Source organism: Vanessa tameamea, chromosome 7, assembly GCF_037043105.1.
Source record: "Vanessa tameamea isolate UH-Manoa-2023 chromosome 7, ilVanTame1 primary haplotype, whole genome shotgun sequence".
Taxonomy (NCBI): domain Eukaryota; kingdom Metazoa; phylum Arthropoda; class Insecta; order Lepidoptera; family Nymphalidae; genus Vanessa; species Vanessa tameamea.
The window spans coordinates 8,240,662-8,262,644 of record NC_087315.1 but is presented as its reverse complement, the minus strand read 5'-3'; the positions used below and the strand labels follow the sequence as shown (position 1 = coordinate 8,262,644).

General features: G+C 32.7%; 1 protein-coding gene across 4 annotated transcripts in view; it reads right to left on the bottom strand.

The window, feature by feature from the left end:
- Nucleotides 1–6,681: 6,681 nt before the first annotated feature.
- The window catches only part of LOC113401348 (uncharacterized), a 162,165-nt gene continuing 146,863 nt past the window's right edge, over nucleotides 6,682–21,983 (bottom strand). For 3 of the 4 annotated variants that reach the window (XM_026641222.2, XM_026641223.2, XM_026641224.2), the window contains 3 exons: nucleotides 19,369–19,462; nucleotides 9,179–9,341; nucleotides 6,682–8,029 (listed from right to left, as the gene is read on the bottom strand). In XM_026641222.2, the coding sequence (XP_026497007.1) occupies nucleotides 7,865–8,029; nucleotides 9,179–9,341; nucleotides 19,369–19,462 (422 nt within the window). In that variant the 3' untranslated portion in view covers nucleotides 6,682–7,864. Of the gene's footprint in view, nucleotides 8,030–9,178; nucleotides 9,342–13,549; nucleotides 13,905–19,368; nucleotides 19,463–21,983 lie in introns of those variants that run through there. The other variant, XM_026641226.2, reaches the window with a different exon arrangement.

Here is a 21,983-nt window from a genome sequence, read left to right as displayed (position 1 = left end):
AAATAAATATTGTAAACTATATTAAATATTGTTAATTATTTGACGTTCCTATTTACTTGAACCTGGGTCTTCAATACATATTTGGCGACAAATATATTATGAGAATTTATTAGAATTTATTAGTCAAAGTGTCTGCTTGCTTTTCGGGGCTCCGTTCTCACATGGCCGCCGAACTGTAATATAGCTGAGACAGCCCTGTAAATCTTAACCAAATGTCGAGAGTTCAAATCCGACCTTATTTAATGCCTACCTTGTATTTATAATTCATCCCACGCCCGGTGATGAAGAAAAAAATCTTAAGGAAGCCTACACGTGTCGTATGAAAATCTGCCACGTGTGTACACCGTAATGGAACATAGTGATGGAACAACCCAATGCTTTTCCTTCGGATGAGAGGATACTATTTAATTACACACAGTATAATTATTTATTTAAAGTATTCCTTATTCGAAATACTAGAAAAAATGTTTACCAATTAAATATAAACGATAAATCGTGAACAAGATTAATTAAGTTGCTAAAGCCTAGACAAAGCGCAGCTTGGCTACAGCCTACTAAGACATAAAAGACAATTTCAACGAACGATAGCCGTAAGGCGGGTACGTGGCGGTCTTTTGTTGCTACACAAATAAGCCTTGTTGTGTTCGAGGGGTCCCCTCATTACGGCTCGCTTCATTACTTGCTTGCGAACGTGTCAATCTCACAGTAGACGCTCGTGTCGTCTCCATCGACATCATCGTCTCTAGAGACATTAGATCGTAAATTTTGATGATAGAAGGTCCCTGTGCAACATCGTTTCGGGACCGACCGCTCATCCACATATTCCAGCGTTAAACCTTAGATAATGTATTGTCTCGTGTGTGAGTTTATGTAATTCCAGGTGAATGACGGGACATAAACGATGTAATATTGACGGAATATTGGGCGGGAAATTTAATAATATTACATAATTAATTTTCGATGTTTTTTTTTTTATTTTATGCACACTCGGTGACTTGACTTGGAAATTGATATATATGTATAACCTTTGTGTTAACGGATTTGGCTTGTTGATATTTCTATAATTTAATTATATATATTTTTAGTTGTTTTATTAATGAATTACAATTTTGTCGCACATAATTATGTATCGTAATGGAATACTACGTTTTTTGTTGAGTTCCTACTCCTTTCGACTATTAAATATAAATTTTATGCTCAATCTTCATAGTATTTTTTTACGATTACGAGTATAAATGCTATATATAAACAAATTAAATCTTAAATTTGGGAGTTATTTAAAACTTTAATTACAACTTACAAAGTCGTCGATCAGAATAACACACAAATGAATTCATACGGATCACCAGAAATACCTACACGATATTACATAAACATACTTGTCGTGCGCGAAAATTGAACCCGTGTCACAACCGCAATAATAATCAGTCGTTTACGAGTTTTCCAGCCACCTTAAGAAACGATATATTGTGAACTGCCAGTAAAAATGTTGCCGTCACGGGTCACTCTGTTTCCATTGATAAGTTAAATAAAATTTTATGCACTCACATTCAGCTCAGCCAATCTACAGCCATAAGAATTAGGCTTACTAAACAATTATGATTCAAATTACATACATAATAAAGGAGTAAACTCGTTATTAATTAGTAATATTGAAATCATGTGTGTGAATCGCTTATTCAATTACAGAGATTATTGTTCCTTACACATAAACAATCATTAGATTAATTAACCTTCGCTATTACGAAGCAAATGTCAATTTACCTTTGGACTAATAAACAAAGATAACAATTTTGTATAAAGGTTATCAAAAAATTAATTAATTTAAGACTTTGTTTTTACAGCTGATTAAGAGAAGCTTTCTGTAATTCATAAAATAATGATGAAACAAAGCTTTAGCCCTTGTGGCCCCCGTGAGCAACCAGTACTCTGGCGTCCTCTAGTAGGAGCGGGGTCATAATGGAATACTTACATATTTTCGAACGGAAATTCGGCTGCAAATAGTGCAATTTTAAATGATGTCTGGAAGCAAAAAGTGTTTTTTAGGTAAGAAGGGGCTTGAGATGATCTAATTAAATTCCTAAGGGCTGAATTGTATTTTTCGTTATACTTGTGTGAAAAATGTAACTTATTCCAAACGGGAGTGGGCGGTAAAGTGAACATATCGAGTATGACAAAAAAGTTATTGTGTAGAGTTGGTAAAGACGCGGCTTGTGGTGGCGGTCCTTGCTTTGCTACCGCACGCCGGTACCGCGAGCCGCGCAAACCCCGCACTATCGGTAAAGCCACCTATGTGATGAAAGATAATATCAATGTTATTATCATTTTTTTATGGCATTGGTTGGCGGACGACAAAGACAGAAAGGTGCTGTAAGAAATATTAACCATTCCTTACATCACCTATGCGCCTCCAACCTTGGGAACTAAGATGTCATGTCCCTTGTGCCCGTGATTACACTGGGTCACCCTCGCTTATTCAAGCACGAATAATAAAGTCTTTTAGAGAATAATTAGTTCATTTTACAGGTGTAGTAATGTATATGTTACTCGTCGGAACATATAACAAATGTGTCGCTAAGACTTGAGCTTGAGAATAATCAAAATAAGTTGATTGTACTACATCGCAATTATCTATCGGTTTACGAAAAAATTATAAGGAGCATGGCTGTAGCCCGGGGACTTGTTACAGTAGTGTAGTACTATACATATTTTATCGATAATGTCGTCGGTTCGTGTTTAATTTGTAAACTGCGGCAGCGCTTTATTCTGACTTATGAGTTTGTAACTTTATTTGATGGAATGTATCCAGAATACCTCAAGGCTTTATTAAATCCCAATATTAAAACCACGGTCGCTGAGAAGTCTGGTTAGAACTTGTATAGATACCAATCTTTAAGCATTCGGAGTAACAGATATGGTCAGCGCCGGCCCTTGATCAGGGTTATCGAGATTATCTTTCTGGTCCCTTTGGTCGATGCTTTTACTTGACATAAATTACATTTCGGTTAATGATAAATCTATAGGTAATTATTATCTAATATGGAAAATCAAACAATGCGCCTTAACACCTGATTCGACACCCGCACTTTTCAAAAGGCACCATCAACATTCGGTGGAAATTGTTTCTCACGTTTTCACCTTTCGGTCTTCTAGATCCAGCGCTGAATATGGTCTTGATTCTAAATCCGCTCCCGTTATTACAGCATGTTTAGCAATTTTATAAGCCTTGTCTCCTTTAGTCCAATATGAAATTCAAATCCACTGTTACCATAAAATCCACATTACTGAACTTTCTTTAGAAAATAATAAATGTAATCTTACATAGAAGTATGTTATGGTATTTTTCATGTGCCCATTACCTAAGTTGAAGTCCACTTTTAATGTAAAAAAAAAAAACACAACATTACTTTGTGTGTTTGTACTTATTTAACGCATAGAGTAATGGATCTTTTTAGATCGTGCAATAAGATTATTTCCATCACATTTGTTGTAATGGAAGTACGACTCAAAACTGCGTAGAAAATGAACTTCTATTTCTATCATAATTAAATAATATTATATATAGCGCCTTAGGTATATGTTCTATAAATCTTCATAGGTGGTAATATTTTCTACATTAAATCAATATAGTTTGCTTTGTGTCGTTTTCATCAGTATTTAGAATTGGTTCAAAAACTCAAAGCGTTATATTGAGTTCTTTTTTTCATTTTTTATCCTCCACACATATTTTTCAGTCCGTGTCTTTAGTGTACCTTACTATTATCGATTGAGTAGTTATATGTGCCTGCCTATTTTTAAATAGAGGCTGCAATCTTACAATAGATTTTTTCAATTAAGCAGTTTTAGTTCCGAAAAGGTCATAATTGTTGTTTACTTGTATACAATTAGAAAATATTTTAATTTATTATTATATCGGTGAGTTATATTGTGTTAGCTATATAGTCTTGAGTATAATATGTGTAATATATCGTAAATTCTCGAAAAGAGAATTTATGAGAATGTAAACTTTTTATTAATTCACGATACTAATCTAATAAGACTAATCATTAGTTTAAGGAACTGTAATTTTGTCAATTTTATCTCAGAAATATCCCCAAAAATGCCTCTGCAATTGTGACTATGTATGAACGAATGTTCGAGAATATTTCTTTTGCGTCGTTACGATATCACAGATCATTTGCATTTTTCAAATGACAACCAATGATGATAATGATATAAAATACGACTGACGTAAGACGGTATTCTTTATTACCATACCTATATATATTTTATCAACATATTGTGCTGAGGGCAGGGTTAAGGTTTTTAAAAGGCTTAAAAATAGTATTAAACACTGTCAATGTATGACAAATAGAAAGATTTGAGGGCAAACCCTGATTGTATATTCAGATACCACTATAGAAGCAATTGATGAGGTACTTATGTAAATAGTTTAATTTAAACACAATGTTTTTATTATTGTGCAGTAAACTTTTCTGGAACTAAAATTAAAATTATATTTTAATGTATAGTTTAAATATTTAGGTACTAATTTATTTATATGATATACCTAACTGCATATACGACGGCGACTGCGATAGATCAGCGGCACGCTCGTCATCGGTAGGACCTTCTGGTACAGGGCTTATGGCGTAGGTCTCAGGCAATTAACACGATGATACAGTATGACAATTCTTGTATTTTATGTAGGTAATCAGCAATCACAAATTATTATATCAGTATATATCAGAGTTGCTTGAACCAACGGTCCCGTCTGGAAGATCCGAACTGTATCGCTCTTTATAATAAAATTTAACTAAAGAATTAAACATGTAACAGTTATCCCGTCTAACGATTCCGATCACGTGACTCATTACGTCACGGCGTTCACACCTCACAGATACAAAAAACTGAATTACTAATTATTCGTAGTCAACGACATAATATATTATTACAAATAGAAAATGAAATGATATTTTTAAAAAAATATTGTAATGGCGGCCAATAGACATTTTTCTTCTATGACAGGCCATCGCTAGATATTCGGACAACTAAGCGGACGCACGAGTACCGCCAACCGTCGTCCTTATATATCCGGTCGCAGTGTTGCTATTTGTGATTTTAATTTTCTTTTAATAATATATTTGAGTTATATTGCAATGAACCTTAAATAAAGAAAAATAACGATCTGTATAATATTACGTCTGTGTGTACATTGAGACATGTCTGAAGGGTGACTACAAATCTTTCAAAGGATAGCGGTTTCTGCGGTCGCGCGACATGCGGGTATTATCCGATCTCTTTGAATATTAACTATTTCGCTCAACACAATGCTTCTGTTTGTTCATTGTAATAAGTATTAATTAAAGTTTAATAATCATTTTCGCTAATTCACAAACGAATTCGACATAAGCCTTTCAGTACAAATACGAATGGGAGCTTAATATATATTCATTTTCGTACTTAGTATATTATTTTAATAATATAAGTATAGTAAAAGCATTGATTTTCAGAACTTAATTTGGTAGGTAAGTTTGTATTTAAATATAATCACTAATCTCCCACTGACTGTAGGGCTTTGTGCGAACTCGTCTGGGTATCTACCACCCCCTTATTAATCATTAATAATTGCACTAGTTGGTGGCGCATTGACAACGTAAGGAATAATTAATATTTCTACGGATGGCGGTAACTACTTATGATTAGATGACGCATTTGGTAACCAAAAACTATTGAGAATTTATATTATGAATAAAAATTTTCTACAAATAAATTTTATATATTTTGGCTACCTTATTATTACTAGAATAATATTGTTAGGTATCGTTGTATAATAGGTAAGTACAATTCTAATATATTCTACCGTCGTCGCGTAGATTACTTAGGTTAAGTAACGAAAACACATTTAATTTTAATATAACCGTAACGACATTATAGTTATTTTTCGAGTCAATCTATATACAAAAGTATGTATAATGTTTAATTACTTTAGAACAGAAACAAAATTCAAAGTTTATATACAAATTACCTCTCTGTAAGTACCCACCTGTTAAGCATCACCTTTCTTAAATATATAATATAATTATATTATATTATTTGCACAACCATTATAAATGTAATATTTATTAAAGCGCCATCTATATAAATGACTACAAACCTCGTAGCTTAAAGTCACTCAATTGTCGTAAAAGTCGTTATACGGTTAATTAAAAGAGGGCAGCACATAGTTTAACTTTTATTCTACTAAAAAGTTTGAAACTAATCTGGTAGATGGCGCTTTTAAAAGTTTATTATAATAATGATTTTATTATTTTGTGCTACTTTGTAGAATTAACATTAATTTTTTTAGTTTCAGTCGAAAAAAAAACCTTCTGAAAATCAATTGTTTACTGAGTATGTTTAATTTTTGTGTATATCTTAAGTAAAACTTCAAATTCGACTATAATAAAGTTAATCTGATTAACTGGCGCTCTTAGAATTAATCAGAATAATTATGATATTAGGCTGTTTTATAGGAATAAGTTACACTTTTTTATTTAATTCCTTTTTTTAAATCGAAGGTTTGTATATATTTAAATAATAGGAAGATCCTTAATCATTTTGTAGGTACCTAAAATATTTCGATTAATATTTAATCATATTTTTCTATAGTTAAATAGTATTTGTAGTGTATTTATTATATATATATAAAAGAAAACAAAATTGTAACATTATCATGATGGAATTTATTTTTCTCTATGTCAATGATAGATTACAGTTTCTAAAAGTAACCGCATACTGTTAAAATACATTAAATATAATATTGTATCATTTGCAACAGATAGATTTAACGAAAAATATATTTACCATGGCTGATTTTATTGTACCTATTAGCTACAAACTTAATTCATCAGAATATCAGGCTCAATATGAGCTATCACAATTCTCGACCGTCGGTCCATCCTACTGATAATTGACAAGGTCAAGGCGAATTTAAAACTCAACATTTCATCATCAATAACTTTTATTCATTCATTTTTAACTTTATATCACAGTAGGAAAAGACCGGGCGAAAACCTGAAAATTACACTACCAAAGCGTGCAAGTAACGTAACAGTAAAACTAGGTCGTTTGTAATTCTCAGTGGAGAAATCATTTTCAAATACCGGATACATGGAATCGATGTCTGTTACAATTTTAACGTTACGTTACATAGATTAATTTGAACAATATTTCAGTCTCGCTCGCAACTCAAATGCTTGATATAAAATACTGTATCCAACAATGAGGTTTTACAATCACTTTCACAAGTTATCAAGTTAACATACGCGTGTATGGATAGAATATATTTCATGACACTATTTGATCGATATTCAACTATAGAAACGACCACGTCTATAATAAGTTAATGACCTACGAAATGCCCTAATTAATTAAAATTACATTCAAGGCATCTGCTTCTTTTATCATAATTATTGGATTTTCGTCACTAGTATGCGCGACCGCATCTTCCTAATTTCATTCGTAACTTTAAATTAAAAATTAAACTAATTCATTTGACTATCACTCATAATTCAACATTCAAATATCAAAATAACAGAACAACACTCAAACTTCAATGTTCTAATACTTATTAATACATCTAGGCTTAAAATCACAATGAAGTGTTGAATGAAATAGGGTTATCATTGGTCTTTAGAAAAAATTGGTCGAATAGATATGTTCAAAGATATAGCGGGCTAAAGCCCATGATAAGATGCTTTCAACTTATGTTCGAGTACAGATATGGTTTGAAGTTACTAAGATATGAATTGATAAATTACAACCATAGAACGTTTGGTTGAAGTCTATTTTATAGCAGCATTGAAGGTCCCGCTTCTTCGCCTTTGTTTCCGATGGGAAGTAATTAGTACACGTATATTTGCTTGAGTTGAGGTTTTAGCTCAGGCGGGATCGTGTACACTTCCTGTTCGGGCTTCTTTTTCACGAGTCGCTTCCAACGACCGCCGATGTTCTTGCGTAAACTGCGAAAACTCGCCCGCTCGTTACCAATAGGCTGCATCAAGTTGTCCTGCAAATAAAAATAATAACAAATTAGGTTTCGGTATCAGCAGATACAAATAAACAGTTTCAAACGCGTATTATTTCCTCAAAGTACGTAACTTTCGTGTCCATTTAATACCGTTTATGTATGATGTGTTGACCCAAAACAAACATTTCTTTCCGTTAGCGACCCCGGTGCACGAGTGCATTTGCACTAACTTAAACCATTGTGTAACTGGAAGTCTGTTTAAGTTATTTTAAGCCCGTTGCTATCCAAACGTTTAAAGAAGGTCGTCCCGTCGAACGTTAAATATTATTATTATCAAGTAGGTACGCGGAAATTTGTAACTGTCGCTTTACAGAACGTTCCAGCCAGGCTATTCAAACCGCGGTTTTGATATTAGGATATAAATATGTTTATTTAGATGTTCTAATCAGAAAAAAAACTTCTCTATCGTGATCGGTCCTAGTTGTGTTCTATCAAATTTATTTTAAAAGTTTTGTCATCCACTCTGACTTGAATAAAAAAAATTGCAAATTGAACGTTAATGTTATACGCATAAGGCAAGCCTTGAATTCAAAGTCACGTTAGCATTTAACGCTTCCTGGTATATTTACAATATGGGTGGTCATGCTATACCGTTCAATGTTTGCTAATAAATCTCAATGTACAACCTAGCTTTATAACAAGTACTTGGGACAACAATTAGACCGTGATATTAAGGTTAAAGCATTTACGAGACTGCAATTTTAAGAGCACAGCTCTTTGCATTAGCCTCCTTTGTTCGTTTAAGAAAGAAGGTCGAACGGTTACAACATGTTCGCCTTGCACAGCTTTCTACTCGGTAAGCGTGTCCCGACATTTAAATTTATTTTGCACTCAGATCGTCATGCAACGACCAACTCTCTCTTACTTGGTGGGGACGCAGGTTGGACCAGTCACGTTTTCTTTACATTGTACCTAACTTTTCGAAACTCCAGTATTATGATACTTAAGAACTAGAAAGTTGATAATTCTTACGCATTTTATACCGCAGTGGGATTTAGGTCAAGAATAACAAACAGATGTGATTTGTACGCTCTATTCTAATTAAACTTTAACGAGTTTAGTGTCTTGAAAGATAAATGTTACTCAATCAAGAAGTAGTAAGTTGTTTTTGTTTTTAACATTACTAACCTGATCATGAGGATAGACGTAAGGCGGAGGCAGCGGTGGTGGGAACTGCCACAAGGGCTGCTGACGAAAGGCAAGAGGCTCAGGCGGTGGTTGCGGCGCGGTTTGGAGCACAGCTTCGGCTGGGTGCACCGAAGCCGAGTGCTCCTCACGCTTACGCAGCTTGCTGTGGACGATACGTATCGCCATCATAGTTCCATTATTCCCAACCATGGTAACGAAAGGTCCTTCGACACAAGTACAAGTAAACACACTGGGTTGGATCACAGGTAACAAGTTCCAGTCGGGCAGTCACAACATATTCAATTCACAATTTCACTCACAGCCGTATTGCGGTCTAATCGACGCGTGTAACTAATAACTAATTTAAATAAATTATCACAATTATTTTGTAAGTAGAGCTATTGCACATATCACTGCTCGTAGGAACGCGCGGTAGACCGCGTTATGCGAGCTTCTGCTGCTCGGTGACTAGAATGTTATCGTGAAGATTGGCCGGCAGGTGCCTAGCAAAGCGCTCGCTCGTGCCAAACGACCTCTACGGAGTACTCCATGCGTCTGAGTTGAAGTGGAGGGGCGCGTATGGCTTTTATATATTCGCATCTGACGCGGCGCCAGGGCGGAAGGGAGAGGGAGGGGGCAGAGTTTTGACGATGTGGCCGTTTTCCGTGAAAAACTACGAAGTACGAACAGTTGCGATACCATCGCTCGCTCTCATATTATCGTCATGGTAATGACGCATCCAATGGCCTAACCGTTGGTTTGTCCCGCTTGCTCAAGCCACAAGATTAATTTATCCGTAATTTAATGATATAGCGCTCAAAACCCAAATGGCTTCGTGACGACGGCTGTGAGTTGAAATTGGAATATTTTGAACCTTAATAATTAGGAAACATGTTATGAGCTTACATCATTTATATAATCATTAAACATACATAAGAATAACCCAGAATATTTTGTCAATTCCATTCAGACCGAAGTCATGGCAACGCAAGTAAAGCACAATGAACACGCCCTCGTTATGTTGCTTCAGTTATTGCAATAGATAAGAGTAGGCCTGTATTGATTTCATCGATAGCAACAAATCTGAGGGATACGACATTTCACCATCAACTGGGTTCAAAGTCCATAAAATACAAATGCACAGTCGCGTATACATTTAACGCACAGCTGGGTCTATGGATAAAGTAAACGCAATAACTACAAACGTTGCATCTCACTCTAACAAATATGTATTTACGTTAATAAAAGAGGAGGTCTGTATATATATTACTTCAACTTAAAAAGGCAAAGTAGGGCTACAGGGCAAGGGAGATCGGGGAAGGTGCATTGCCCTTAGTCCGTTCCCAACACAAGTAAGCCTTCGGGCTTTGACTCGAATGTGGGATAAAAAACACAGGTAGTAAGCCATTAATAGCTGTTACCCTTGAGATGCGTCTAGAGGATATCGTCAGTCAGTAGCGTTGCCATTGATTCAAGAATATGTGACATTTTAATTAGAATACTAAAAGTAAAGTTAATATTTTGCGTTTAATCTTGTGAGTAATGTGAGAAAAATATAGTGAATGGATTAAATGTACCTAGTAGCGCTTAGAGAATAATAACAATCTAACGGAATAATACACTTCAGATAAGATTTGTATCGCGTTTTAAATGTATGTCTGATTTTTAAATGAAATCAATTTGACATTTAAGATCGAGGTGAATAATATATATAATTAAAATTACTATCTAGTTTTTTAATTTGTAATCACACCTTGAAACATACACGGAAATATTTTTTTTATACTCAAATTGTAAATATTAGTAACAGTTAAGTTTATTTTGGTTATTTCAATGTTTTACGTTTAGAAAGTAGTTACTTGTGTATAAAATACTACGGATTGTTTAGCGTTAAGGATATATCATTGGAACCATTGACGTCAATTCATGATGGGAGTTAATAGGTGTACATTTTTAATATGATCTAGAGAGTTTGAAGAGCTTGTTAAACAGAATAATGTATCCGATGATTGCGATCAATGGACATTTAATAGAACAATAATTTTCTCGACGTATCCATACAATTTAATGTATTATTATGCCGTTTGTTAAACAAACAAGTCTATGCCTTATGGCTGTAGTGACGGTTCAAATAAATACACCATGACTATGTTACTATCGGAATTTCGCTCGCGAAGGATTCGTTTAAAAATAACAGTTTTGTCTCGGATTGCCTCTTGCCGACTGTCGACCTCGTCGTCTTACTTAAATGATCATTGTGTAGATTTTATGTATTATACAATACCCTTGTATTATTGTATGTGATATTACTATTCTTCGTGGTCAAAGTTTTGAATCGAACTTTAATAATATTCGAGTATTTTTTTTTTTTAAATAAACAAAGATGTGACCGTTACAACGGTTTTCCTACCTACTAAAGTGTCTTGTATCGAAACCTCAATTAGAGGTTAAATATATAATTAAATTTAATCACTGTCAAAATTATTGTAACAAATATCATACAAAAGTGAATTTTGTGATTGAAATAAAACGTTATAAATTAAACTTGGCAAATCTTTTATCTCTTGGCTTCCGTCGTTTCTCAGACGTTGCAAGTCGTCTCTGCGAGGTTTGTTTACAGACAACCTCTCTTGTATTTACGAACGTATAGCTCAGCAGTTATATAAACGTTGGAAGAAAGTCATCAACTCCTCATACATGTACAACACATAAGTAAGTATAATTTATATATATATATCTGATATGCTTGTTCGAGCTACACAAGCATTACAGAAATAAATTCTAAAGATGCGAAACACCATTAGCGATGTACAAGTAGAATTATTTGAGATGACGTTGTTAGTATACTATATATTTTATAAAGCACAACGGAGTTTTTATTGTAATTATCTGCTAGGATTTTTAATCTGTTTCATGTGATCCAACGAATTCCCGGTGGACTCCTTTGTTAAAGCTTATTGATGCGTTTGAATTCTCGATGTGGCCGTGAGGTCGAAATCAGAGTAAGGCAGAAATGGCAGGTGCGCGGACCGTACGTCTTGCTCTTACTTTATAATAAAATTGTTATTCATTAATACTGTTGTTATATTTATAACTCGATGTTTCTTTAAAATTTCATACTGTAAATCCTCATACTCAAGTAGGTACTAAGCTCTAGAAATTAATACTACGCTTGTCAAGATTTTTAAAATCTAGACAAATTTCAGATTCTCTTAAATTATTGATAGAAATAAACGATATGCTGTAGTGAGGGTTGTATATCCAGTAATACCTTTATTATTTACCATCATCCACCACCATCATCGTTATACAATTAATAAACGTAATAATAAGTACTTAGTTAAGAATTTGTTTTGGTAACTCATTTCAAATAAATGTTCAAAATCACGTGTTCTATTTTCACGTTATATCATACTTTACTGACAGGAAATTGTAAGTTACTTTCCTATAAATATAATACATTTCGTGAAAGTTAAAGTAAACAATAACATAAAAATACAACAACACGAATTTGTAAGCATTTTTACAATTTGTCTAGGTTTATTATGTATGATATCATATAATCTAGTTTCTGTTCCGTGGCTATTATTGAAACACGTTTAAATATATTATAGCTAATGTATTATAAGGCAACAATATTTTTTATTCATCACGCATTACGTTAATTAATTATATCTTAAGTATATTCTCTACATTCAAGGTTGAATAAGACATTAAAAGATAATCGTGTACTTACTGTTGAAAAACCCTAATTCAAATATTCTTACTCCGAAATCTTGTAGCATTTCAAATGACGTTTTTCCACAATCATGATAGTAATTTAAAGTATATTTCTTCTTGATGAAGGTAACTAATGAAGATACGTTTCTATTCTTATTTTTCTAAGTTTAGAAGGCATTGTACGAATGGTCACGACCTTGGTCTTTCTTACGGTCAACGATCAGTTCCTGCTGTACTCATAAATAGGTATAAACTTTTTTGTTCGTATTTGATTGATTCATGCTACGGTATTGTTAGGTTTTAACAGAATCGCATGTTGTATAAAATAACCAGTCACGTTTGAGGTAGCAGCAGTCTTGGCATTATATTAAAATAAACTGTCTAAATTACTTTAAATTATTTGTTATTAGTTCAATGCGAACATTCACAAGCTGTATGTATGCTGCGAAGAATTTACCTTGACCAGATAGGTGTCAACCTTGATGGCAGTTAGTATGACAGAAAACGAGTTTCTCTGCATATACTGACTTATTCATTACAGATGAAATACCCAATTCAATTTAACATTTACGTATTACTGGATCAAAATCATCATATATTTAATGCAAAGAAATAAACCATAAGATAATAGTAATCTGTAAATTGAATTACCCGCGTTCAAAAGGGTTGTGTTTGTTTCTCCCGCAAAGGCAGATTATGGTCTTGTCGACAGACAGAACGATCAGAGAGTTGTGCTCCAGCACCACACCGACTTCGCAGTTTTCCTCTTTACACTTCATCGCCTCGAAGGCGATCGGAGCGAAGAGCATCGAATGGCAGGCACAGAGCACAGGCACTTGACACAGCTCAGTTGGGCGGAAAGGCGCCAACGTTTGGCGCTCGTCACGTTTTGGCGCAGACTGCCGGCCAGCCGACAGTTTTCCTACTGCCCGCGCCGATTCTACGGTGACTATTTGTCAGGCGTCGGCACCAGCACCACGCCTCGCTCACCGCACCGGTGGGTGGCGACTGAAGCACGCACCTCTCCCGTTACCTTATTGCTATGTTATGGGGGCTCGACCTCGCACCGCGAAAGCCCTCCGATAACATTTAGCATAGTCATATTTAAACCACTTAATTCAACTTGACAAGTTTGTAATGCTGGCACGTATCGCGTTACTGATTATATTATTAGAATGTCTTTAAAACCTGTCCCAACACATTTACCTTTTCTTAATTACGATTACTTAAAAGCAAAACAAATTAAAGTATGTTTTTTACTAATTAAGTCGAATTTTGTTGTGGTATCGTTAAAGCAGAACTTTCTTATCAGTTTATAAGAAAAAAAAAATTACTAAGCTATTGTCATCGTCTTCACTGTCTATTTTACATTCAACCATAAAACGATCTACTTTCGATTTGAATAAATCCAAACAATAATTGAAGGGCTTTCTTTTAAATGTTACCATTATCATTTAACAAAAGGAACATAATTATTATAATCATAAATCAATAGCAACACTTTAACAAAACGTGTTTCTTGAAACTAGTTAAATCAGAAATGTTTTATTATTTGGAAATTTTGCAAAACAATATAAAATTCAAGTTCGTAATATATTATTGTCTTTCAACTTTGAGATAACATAAACCCAATAAGTACCCATTTTGAAAAAAAATTAAACGATATATGTTTGGACATTTTTTATCGGCGCCTATCATCATTTCTTACTATGCATAATTTGTAATACGAGAATAATAGTTTTTACATTTGGACAAATCACATTGTTGGATTAATTCCAATTTTCTTACATTCTAGCCACATAAGCAATTATAATATAATATATAGTTCCGTCACAGCGTAAATTATTTCCTTCATAAAGAAACAATGACGAACAACGTCATTTAAAAATTCCATAGTAATCTTTGCCATTAGTAGAACACATTTAAATATATATACATATACGTAAACCGTCAGCTGACAAAGGGTTAGTAACAGGGGTCGATTGCCCCTCATTTAATTATAAAGTGGCACAAGTATGGCGTACTGTTTCATTTTTTTCTTTCAAATAATTAAATTAAATAGCAAGTACGTATCATAAAACATTTACTCTACAAAAACATCTAATTTTTAATTAGTAGAAAAACTGAGTTAAGGCGTATAATCGACATTTGCTTCAAATTCTTTTTATCTAGGTACGTTGGTACTTAGTTTACATAACAGAGGACATTGAATAAGACAAAGAGTATATACCTATCAATGACTACGAAGAGGGCAAAGTTTGTAAGTACTGAGTTACAGCCTACTCAGTTACTGATATAATTATTAAAAAACAAGCTGATTTACAATTTAAATAAAGAATCCTTTGAAAATAATGATCGTAAAACAATTACATGCGAATATATAGAACGTTAAATGTAATTTAAAAAAAAAATTAAACAATCCGTGGCAGAAATTGTGCAGAAACTAACGGAACTCTGTTTAGACATCATTTTAAACATCCGTTTTTCCAAAATGTTCTTATTTGAAATGAAAAGTTTCCAGCCCTCCAGGTGATATATGAAAGTGTATCACCATGTCAAAGTCAAAAGCATTATATTCGTAATCCGTCACGAGATAGATACAATTTTAACGTTACCTATCGTAAACCAGTTTGTACACTGCCACCGAAATGAAATAAGCTATTTTAATTTATCCGCACTATTCCAGAATACCGTTGGGCGGTGATTTGCGATTTAAAACAGCTAACAAAAACGTTAAGAGATAAAATTCACAGCTATTACCGCTAAACTACGATGGCCAGGCGGGTAAAAATTGGCTCTTATCCAAATATACCCGGTAGACCTTGGTGGCGCATTGTTGTATAATATGCTTTAATTACTCGTAATCTAGTAGCGTCGAGTAAACTATGCACAATTTTTTAATGGATATATAATAGCCATGAGAACGCTACGTCCTTGATGACAATAAAAACTATTGCGTACCTACTTAAATTAACATCCTAATTCTGCCCTAATGATTATTTAATTATAAATAACACTTAACAAACGACCTGGAATTTATGATACTTTATCAAGAATAAAGCACGTATTTTTATACAATTGCAACTGCTGTGTTTACAATTTCAAGAAATCTTCGCACCTGTTCACCTTCCTCATGTCGTCTCCATTCTACTTGGGATTAAAATCGATTTAAAATGTCTAACTCGCACGTCCCTATTGCGTTTCTCAAATGGGAAAGAAAATACAAATTGTATTTAATATAAGAGGTTTATTATCGTATCAGGTTGTTAGTACCTAAAAAAAACAATTCAATTTTATGATCCAATTCCTACATCTTACGATATGCAATATCCATGTGATTCAAATCAGATTTTATTTATCGACGAATACACTCTACTTATTCATTTAAAACTGTACATTAAAAATGGTACGAAACTTGAAAAATGCCCAGTGTAAAGTAATATTTAAATAATATTCATTCGTTCTCATTATTAGTTATTTTGTATTATGCGTAAAATAAATCGGCTTAAATTTGATAACACTTATGCACGGCTTCACCAAACCAGTGTGCTAATTAAAGTACCTACTGGACGCCATCTTTGGCCAACTTGGTTGTTTAACACGCATTTATTTAAAAGTTGATAATTATTACCTTTTCTATAACAAGTTTATTGAAAGTACAAATACACACTAAATAAATATAAAAAATAAGATATGTATTACTAAAAATGTTTATAGATTTTCGTAGTTTTGATTTAGATTCATAGATAAAAATGTTTACGCAATTAAAAAGACTACTTACATTTTTTTTAACACTCGTCGAAAAGAACGCTTTATAATTGTGATTAGCATCTTCACTTTATAACACTTATTTGTAATCATCAAAGAAGATTAAAGTGAAAACTGGTCAGTTAATAAATCGCGAAATAATATTGTGGCGATTACGTCAATTAAAACAAATGAGGTGGACGAGCGACGATTCTTTAATAATCAAAAGTAATCGCTGCGAAATGACGATAAATTATTTAATCTACCTTCAACAAAAATAATATAATCAAAACATTCAACTATCGCTTAGTCTACTTAATAAAAATTTAGAAAGCTGACTGACATAAAACGCTTCGCATAAACCGCTGAGTCTAAAGGGATGAAATTTTGCCGACGAATTCCTCGTGGAATGCGGATGAGCACTAAGAGAGGAATTTTTAAAACTCATCACCTAAAAGGGTGAAATTAAGGCGAGAGTTTGTTAAAGAGTTCGTAATTTTTGAAATTTATAAATATAGATATCGGTATTTAAGGTTCCGCTTATCAGTAAAAGACCACCGTTATGGGATATAACGTTGATCTTTTACTCATTTGGTAGACGGATAGTATTGTTATAATATTCTTATATCTTTCTCTTCATGTAAATATTTTTCCTTATCCTCACCTTTACAAATTGAATACGTCGCAATTGTCGAAGATATTCCGAACTTCGTTTTCGTCCAAATTATTCTGTCTGTCAATTTGTCGAAGGACAATGTCAAAGCGATTGATGGCTTTATATAAACGATTGTCGACGTCATTTTCCAATCTTCATTTATTAATTGGTCACGTGATAAATCGAATACATAATATCATTTCCATTCATATAGGTCTTGTCTCTAAACGAAATCAATTGCTATGAGATTTCCTCTAAACCCACGGCTATACGATAAACAATTGCCAGTATTGTTACGAAATTATCTCTTTTATCGTCATATCTGTTGTTTTATCAATCGGGAACTTGCTCTGTTCGTTTAAAATAAATAATTCATTAGTTTTTGTTTTGTTTCGTTGAAAATTTTTATCAATAACATTTGCTATCATGTTATTTAAAAAAAAATTAAAAATTATTAAGAATAGAATCTAAGCACAGAATACTTTTTGAACATATACCTATTATAAAAACGAACAATAATCCCAGATAAAAAACAGAAACAGAAGATAAGCTTAGTATAGAAAGGACTTAAGCAATAATCGTTTACAAATCCTTGGATACAAGCATCTGACTCGGCCGCTCTATTGCCTTGAGCTCATGATTAGTAGAATTGTCTGAAATGCGAGGCGGTTTCTGCCACAGCAATTACATCATCGAACAGATGTTAGGTAATTGTTAAACGGACACGTAACATTTGACACGGAACTATTTAATCTGAAGTTACACGAGGTTACCGCATTTACACGATGTCCTGAAGTTAATCCGAGGAGTAGACGAAATGTCACATTAAATTATTCAATACGATATGTTTATGACGCAGACTGACCAGACAAGTGTGAAATTACACTAGCGACTGAGAATGCAACAAGTCTTGGTAAAATGCCAAAAGTATCAAAATTATCATTTCAATATTATATGTAGTTATGATGCTAAAGAAAAAACATTCATATAATAAAATATTTATTATTTTTTTTATAACTCAAACTATCGTCCGTGACTAAGGACTTAAATGTTCTGTAATTAACCTTTGATAATTATGCACGGTTGATTGAACATTTGTTGAGATCGGTATAGGTATTTATTTTAAAAATCCAGACAATAGTTAGCAGACATGTCCATATAGATAATGTAGTACTTACAATAAAGATACACCAAAGGAAAACGGATACGGAAAACATGTTTCCCCACACAGATACAAATTAACAAAAAAAAAACGCATTGATATTTAAGATTTAATTTTACATGAAAAATAATATATGTTAGACTTTTTAAATAGCAACCACTAATACAATCTTTTTGAAGTTGGATGAAGAGTCTAGTACTTTAGCGCTTGGTTTATGGTAAAATGCTATCCACCTACTTACCCAAAGGGTAGTTAATACTTACATAAATATAAAGAAATTTATATTTATATATTATATGGTAATAGTGTACTATGTATTCTATTTGTATCACGTATTCTATTTGTGGTTACGACCTCGAGAAAATTGTTCCAAATATGATTGCCAAATGTTATAAAGTCATAACGGTTGATGAATATGGAATCTCACTTTGCTTTTACTCTGATTGAATCTAATGCAAATGCTTTTTGGTTTATTGATTCATGATATTCATCTTAGCTCTAGAAGACAACATTCTAGTTATCTATTTCCAATTTTCTGATCAATATATCCAACAATTATATATTAAACGTTATTACGAGTAAATATTACAATACTCGTTGAATGTTTCAACGTGTAAGAACTCATAAAACTAAAGTGATGCTTGGTGTTAAATTTTTATAACATTTTTACGACGACGATTTATATTCTTCAAATCGATATTATGTCCGATTACCACATTTATTTTTATCGATATTATAATAATATATATTTCTTGCAACTATGTTAAAACTACTTCAATTGGATTTTTGATTTGCCAACGTTATATGAGGACTAAATATTCTGGGTTTCTCATGACTGCTTGCGACTGAACTTTTCTTTCACAAAAAATATGATGATTTAAAGAGAAATATATTTTTTGTACTCACTTGATTGTGAGAGCCAGCAGCACAATTATGAGCCCAACGAGGGCCATGGCAATCACTACACCTCCGATCATGTAATTCGCATCATTCGGGGCATCTGAAACAAAAGAATTGCAGTCTTATTAATTTAGATATAGGGCAGAAAACTCAATAAACTTAAACAATAAATAAGGATGTTTGTGGTAAAGGAATATGAAATAAATAATAAACAACAAATACTGTGGTTTATATCAGATGTACCTATCTGATATAATGTTACCGCAAAAAAAAACTGGTTTAAGAATGATTATTACCGTGATTCAGATCGCATCACCGATAAAATTTAAACCTACAACAATATAATGTATGTATTTATAATTATCATTATATATATTTTATCAATGCACTGATTTTAACACGTACATACATGTTCTAGAGATGCTTGTACTGAACGTTATTTTAAATAATACTTATTACGTAAAACATACACTTAATTAAGTCAAAACATTTCAATTTATTCTAACATCATTGTGCAATAAATTATGGAAATATTTACTTCCTTTTGTTTTTGTAAACGAAAAATGTAAGTTTTTCTCAGACGTGGCTTTATTTTTCACGTTTTCTATGTATTATTGTACAATGTACTCAAACCGCTTCATACCAGTTTTTATTAACCGTACCACTTTGCACCAATTGTACCGCTTTGTATCCTCAGGCCGCGGACGAATCGATAATGAGGGAAAACACTAGAATTACAAAGATCGATGCCGTGCGGGACACGATACAATAACAACTGCAATTTGTTACACATTAAGCAATATCTTTGTTCTTTGAATCTCTGCTTGCACTAATGATATACCACAGATTATATTTATTGTATTACCTACCATAAAGGCTAACATTAACGGTAGTTTAACTTTGTAAAGGAAAATATTTTTTTATAATTGTATCAACTTCAAAGTACTTGGGAGCAAAAAGTTTCCTTGTGATTAAAAATAATCCTCCTTATCAAAATTCTAATTTGAATTTCCAAATTATTATTTTTTATTTGTTCTCGAATTAAATATTTTATATGAATGGTGATAAGGCTGAAAGTTATTCGAATAAAAAACGAATATTAATCAAGGCTAACAGACGAACTTGTACATACATAAAGGATTACAGGTCTAAGAACTTACAGGTCATTGATCTTTGGCATTATTGTCAATGTTTTTTTTTATTTTTATACAGGAAAAGGAAAATACTTAAATTCTTAGAAGGCTGTAATGTAAAAATAAGGCCAAAGTACATAAAATACGACACAGCCGTTGTTTTTGTCATCACATATTGAGTCCATTTTATTTATTAATATTTTTCTGATAAATTCAAAATTATTATAATTATTAAAATATGAACTTCTGTATTACCAGTCTTAAGGTGCAAGTAATGTTCTGGGGATAATCCGAAAAAATATTTTTAGGAGAACTTCTGGGGCGCTTCACCGGTGCTCCCAGACTTGACCATTAACGAAGTCAACCTAATTTCTAACATTCAAACAAAATCTCCTCAAACAGACTTATTACCGTCTTATTTCCTTATTCCTTCAAAATAATGCTGTTCAAAGTACCAACAGTTATCAACAATGTTAGATAATTGGTAAGGAAATTAAAAAGTTACTAAAGTTAAAACAATAATTTCAAAGAGTTTGTATTATAAAAACTAATTACTCCTACTTACAAAATGATAAAAGTTTATTATGACACCTTCAGATAATAGCGTTTTATTTCTTAGAGCGTTGTGGTTTCCTCAATATATTACAGTTATAATAAAATAGCTTATGTAATAAAACGAGTCGTATTTGAAGGTTTATACAGAAGACATCCGTAATTATTAAGATTTATTTTTACCCTAATGAAGACAGTGCCTAAATCAAAAGATTTGATTTGTTAATATAATTAATCATTTAAAGTCAAAATTATGATTAAGATTCTTCTTTCAGGCGGACTGGCCACGGCAGTTAATAAGGGAGACTGCGTTGAAGATTTTATAATGCTCGAAATAAGTGTGTGCTTTTAAGCCTACCTCACTGTCACAGAGCGATGGGACAGCAAACCCGACAATCTATTTTTACGGGATTTCAACCCAGGAACTTGTGATCAGTAGTTTTATGAACCAGACATAAGACCAACGAGACAGTTATCAAGTTTGTTAATCCAAATAATTTTTATTTAAATTGGTCGTTATAAGCGCGTGCATTAAAATCGACCTCGACGCTTTTTAGTATGTATAATATATAGAAAAATAATATTCTAAGTATGTGATTTTAACTCATGTTGATATAAAATTTTAGCTAAGTTGTTAGTAAATAGAAAAAAAATAACGGTATTTTATAATAAACGAGAATACCTTGTCCCAGAAAGTATGTATTGACTTAACCGAGACGGAAATTGTAATTATTTTTAGAATACTTGAGTAAATGAAACAAATTAAATCACTCCACTCAATAAGTATAGAAGTTGACCTTGATATCTAGTTCTATTTACTTTTTAAAGTGATACAAAAAATATTGAAATAAAAGAGCAATGTGAGCTTACAAAGCGAGTCTTCCCAAGAGTATATTTATAGTTTCACAAATAAAATAATAAATTATAGATAATAGA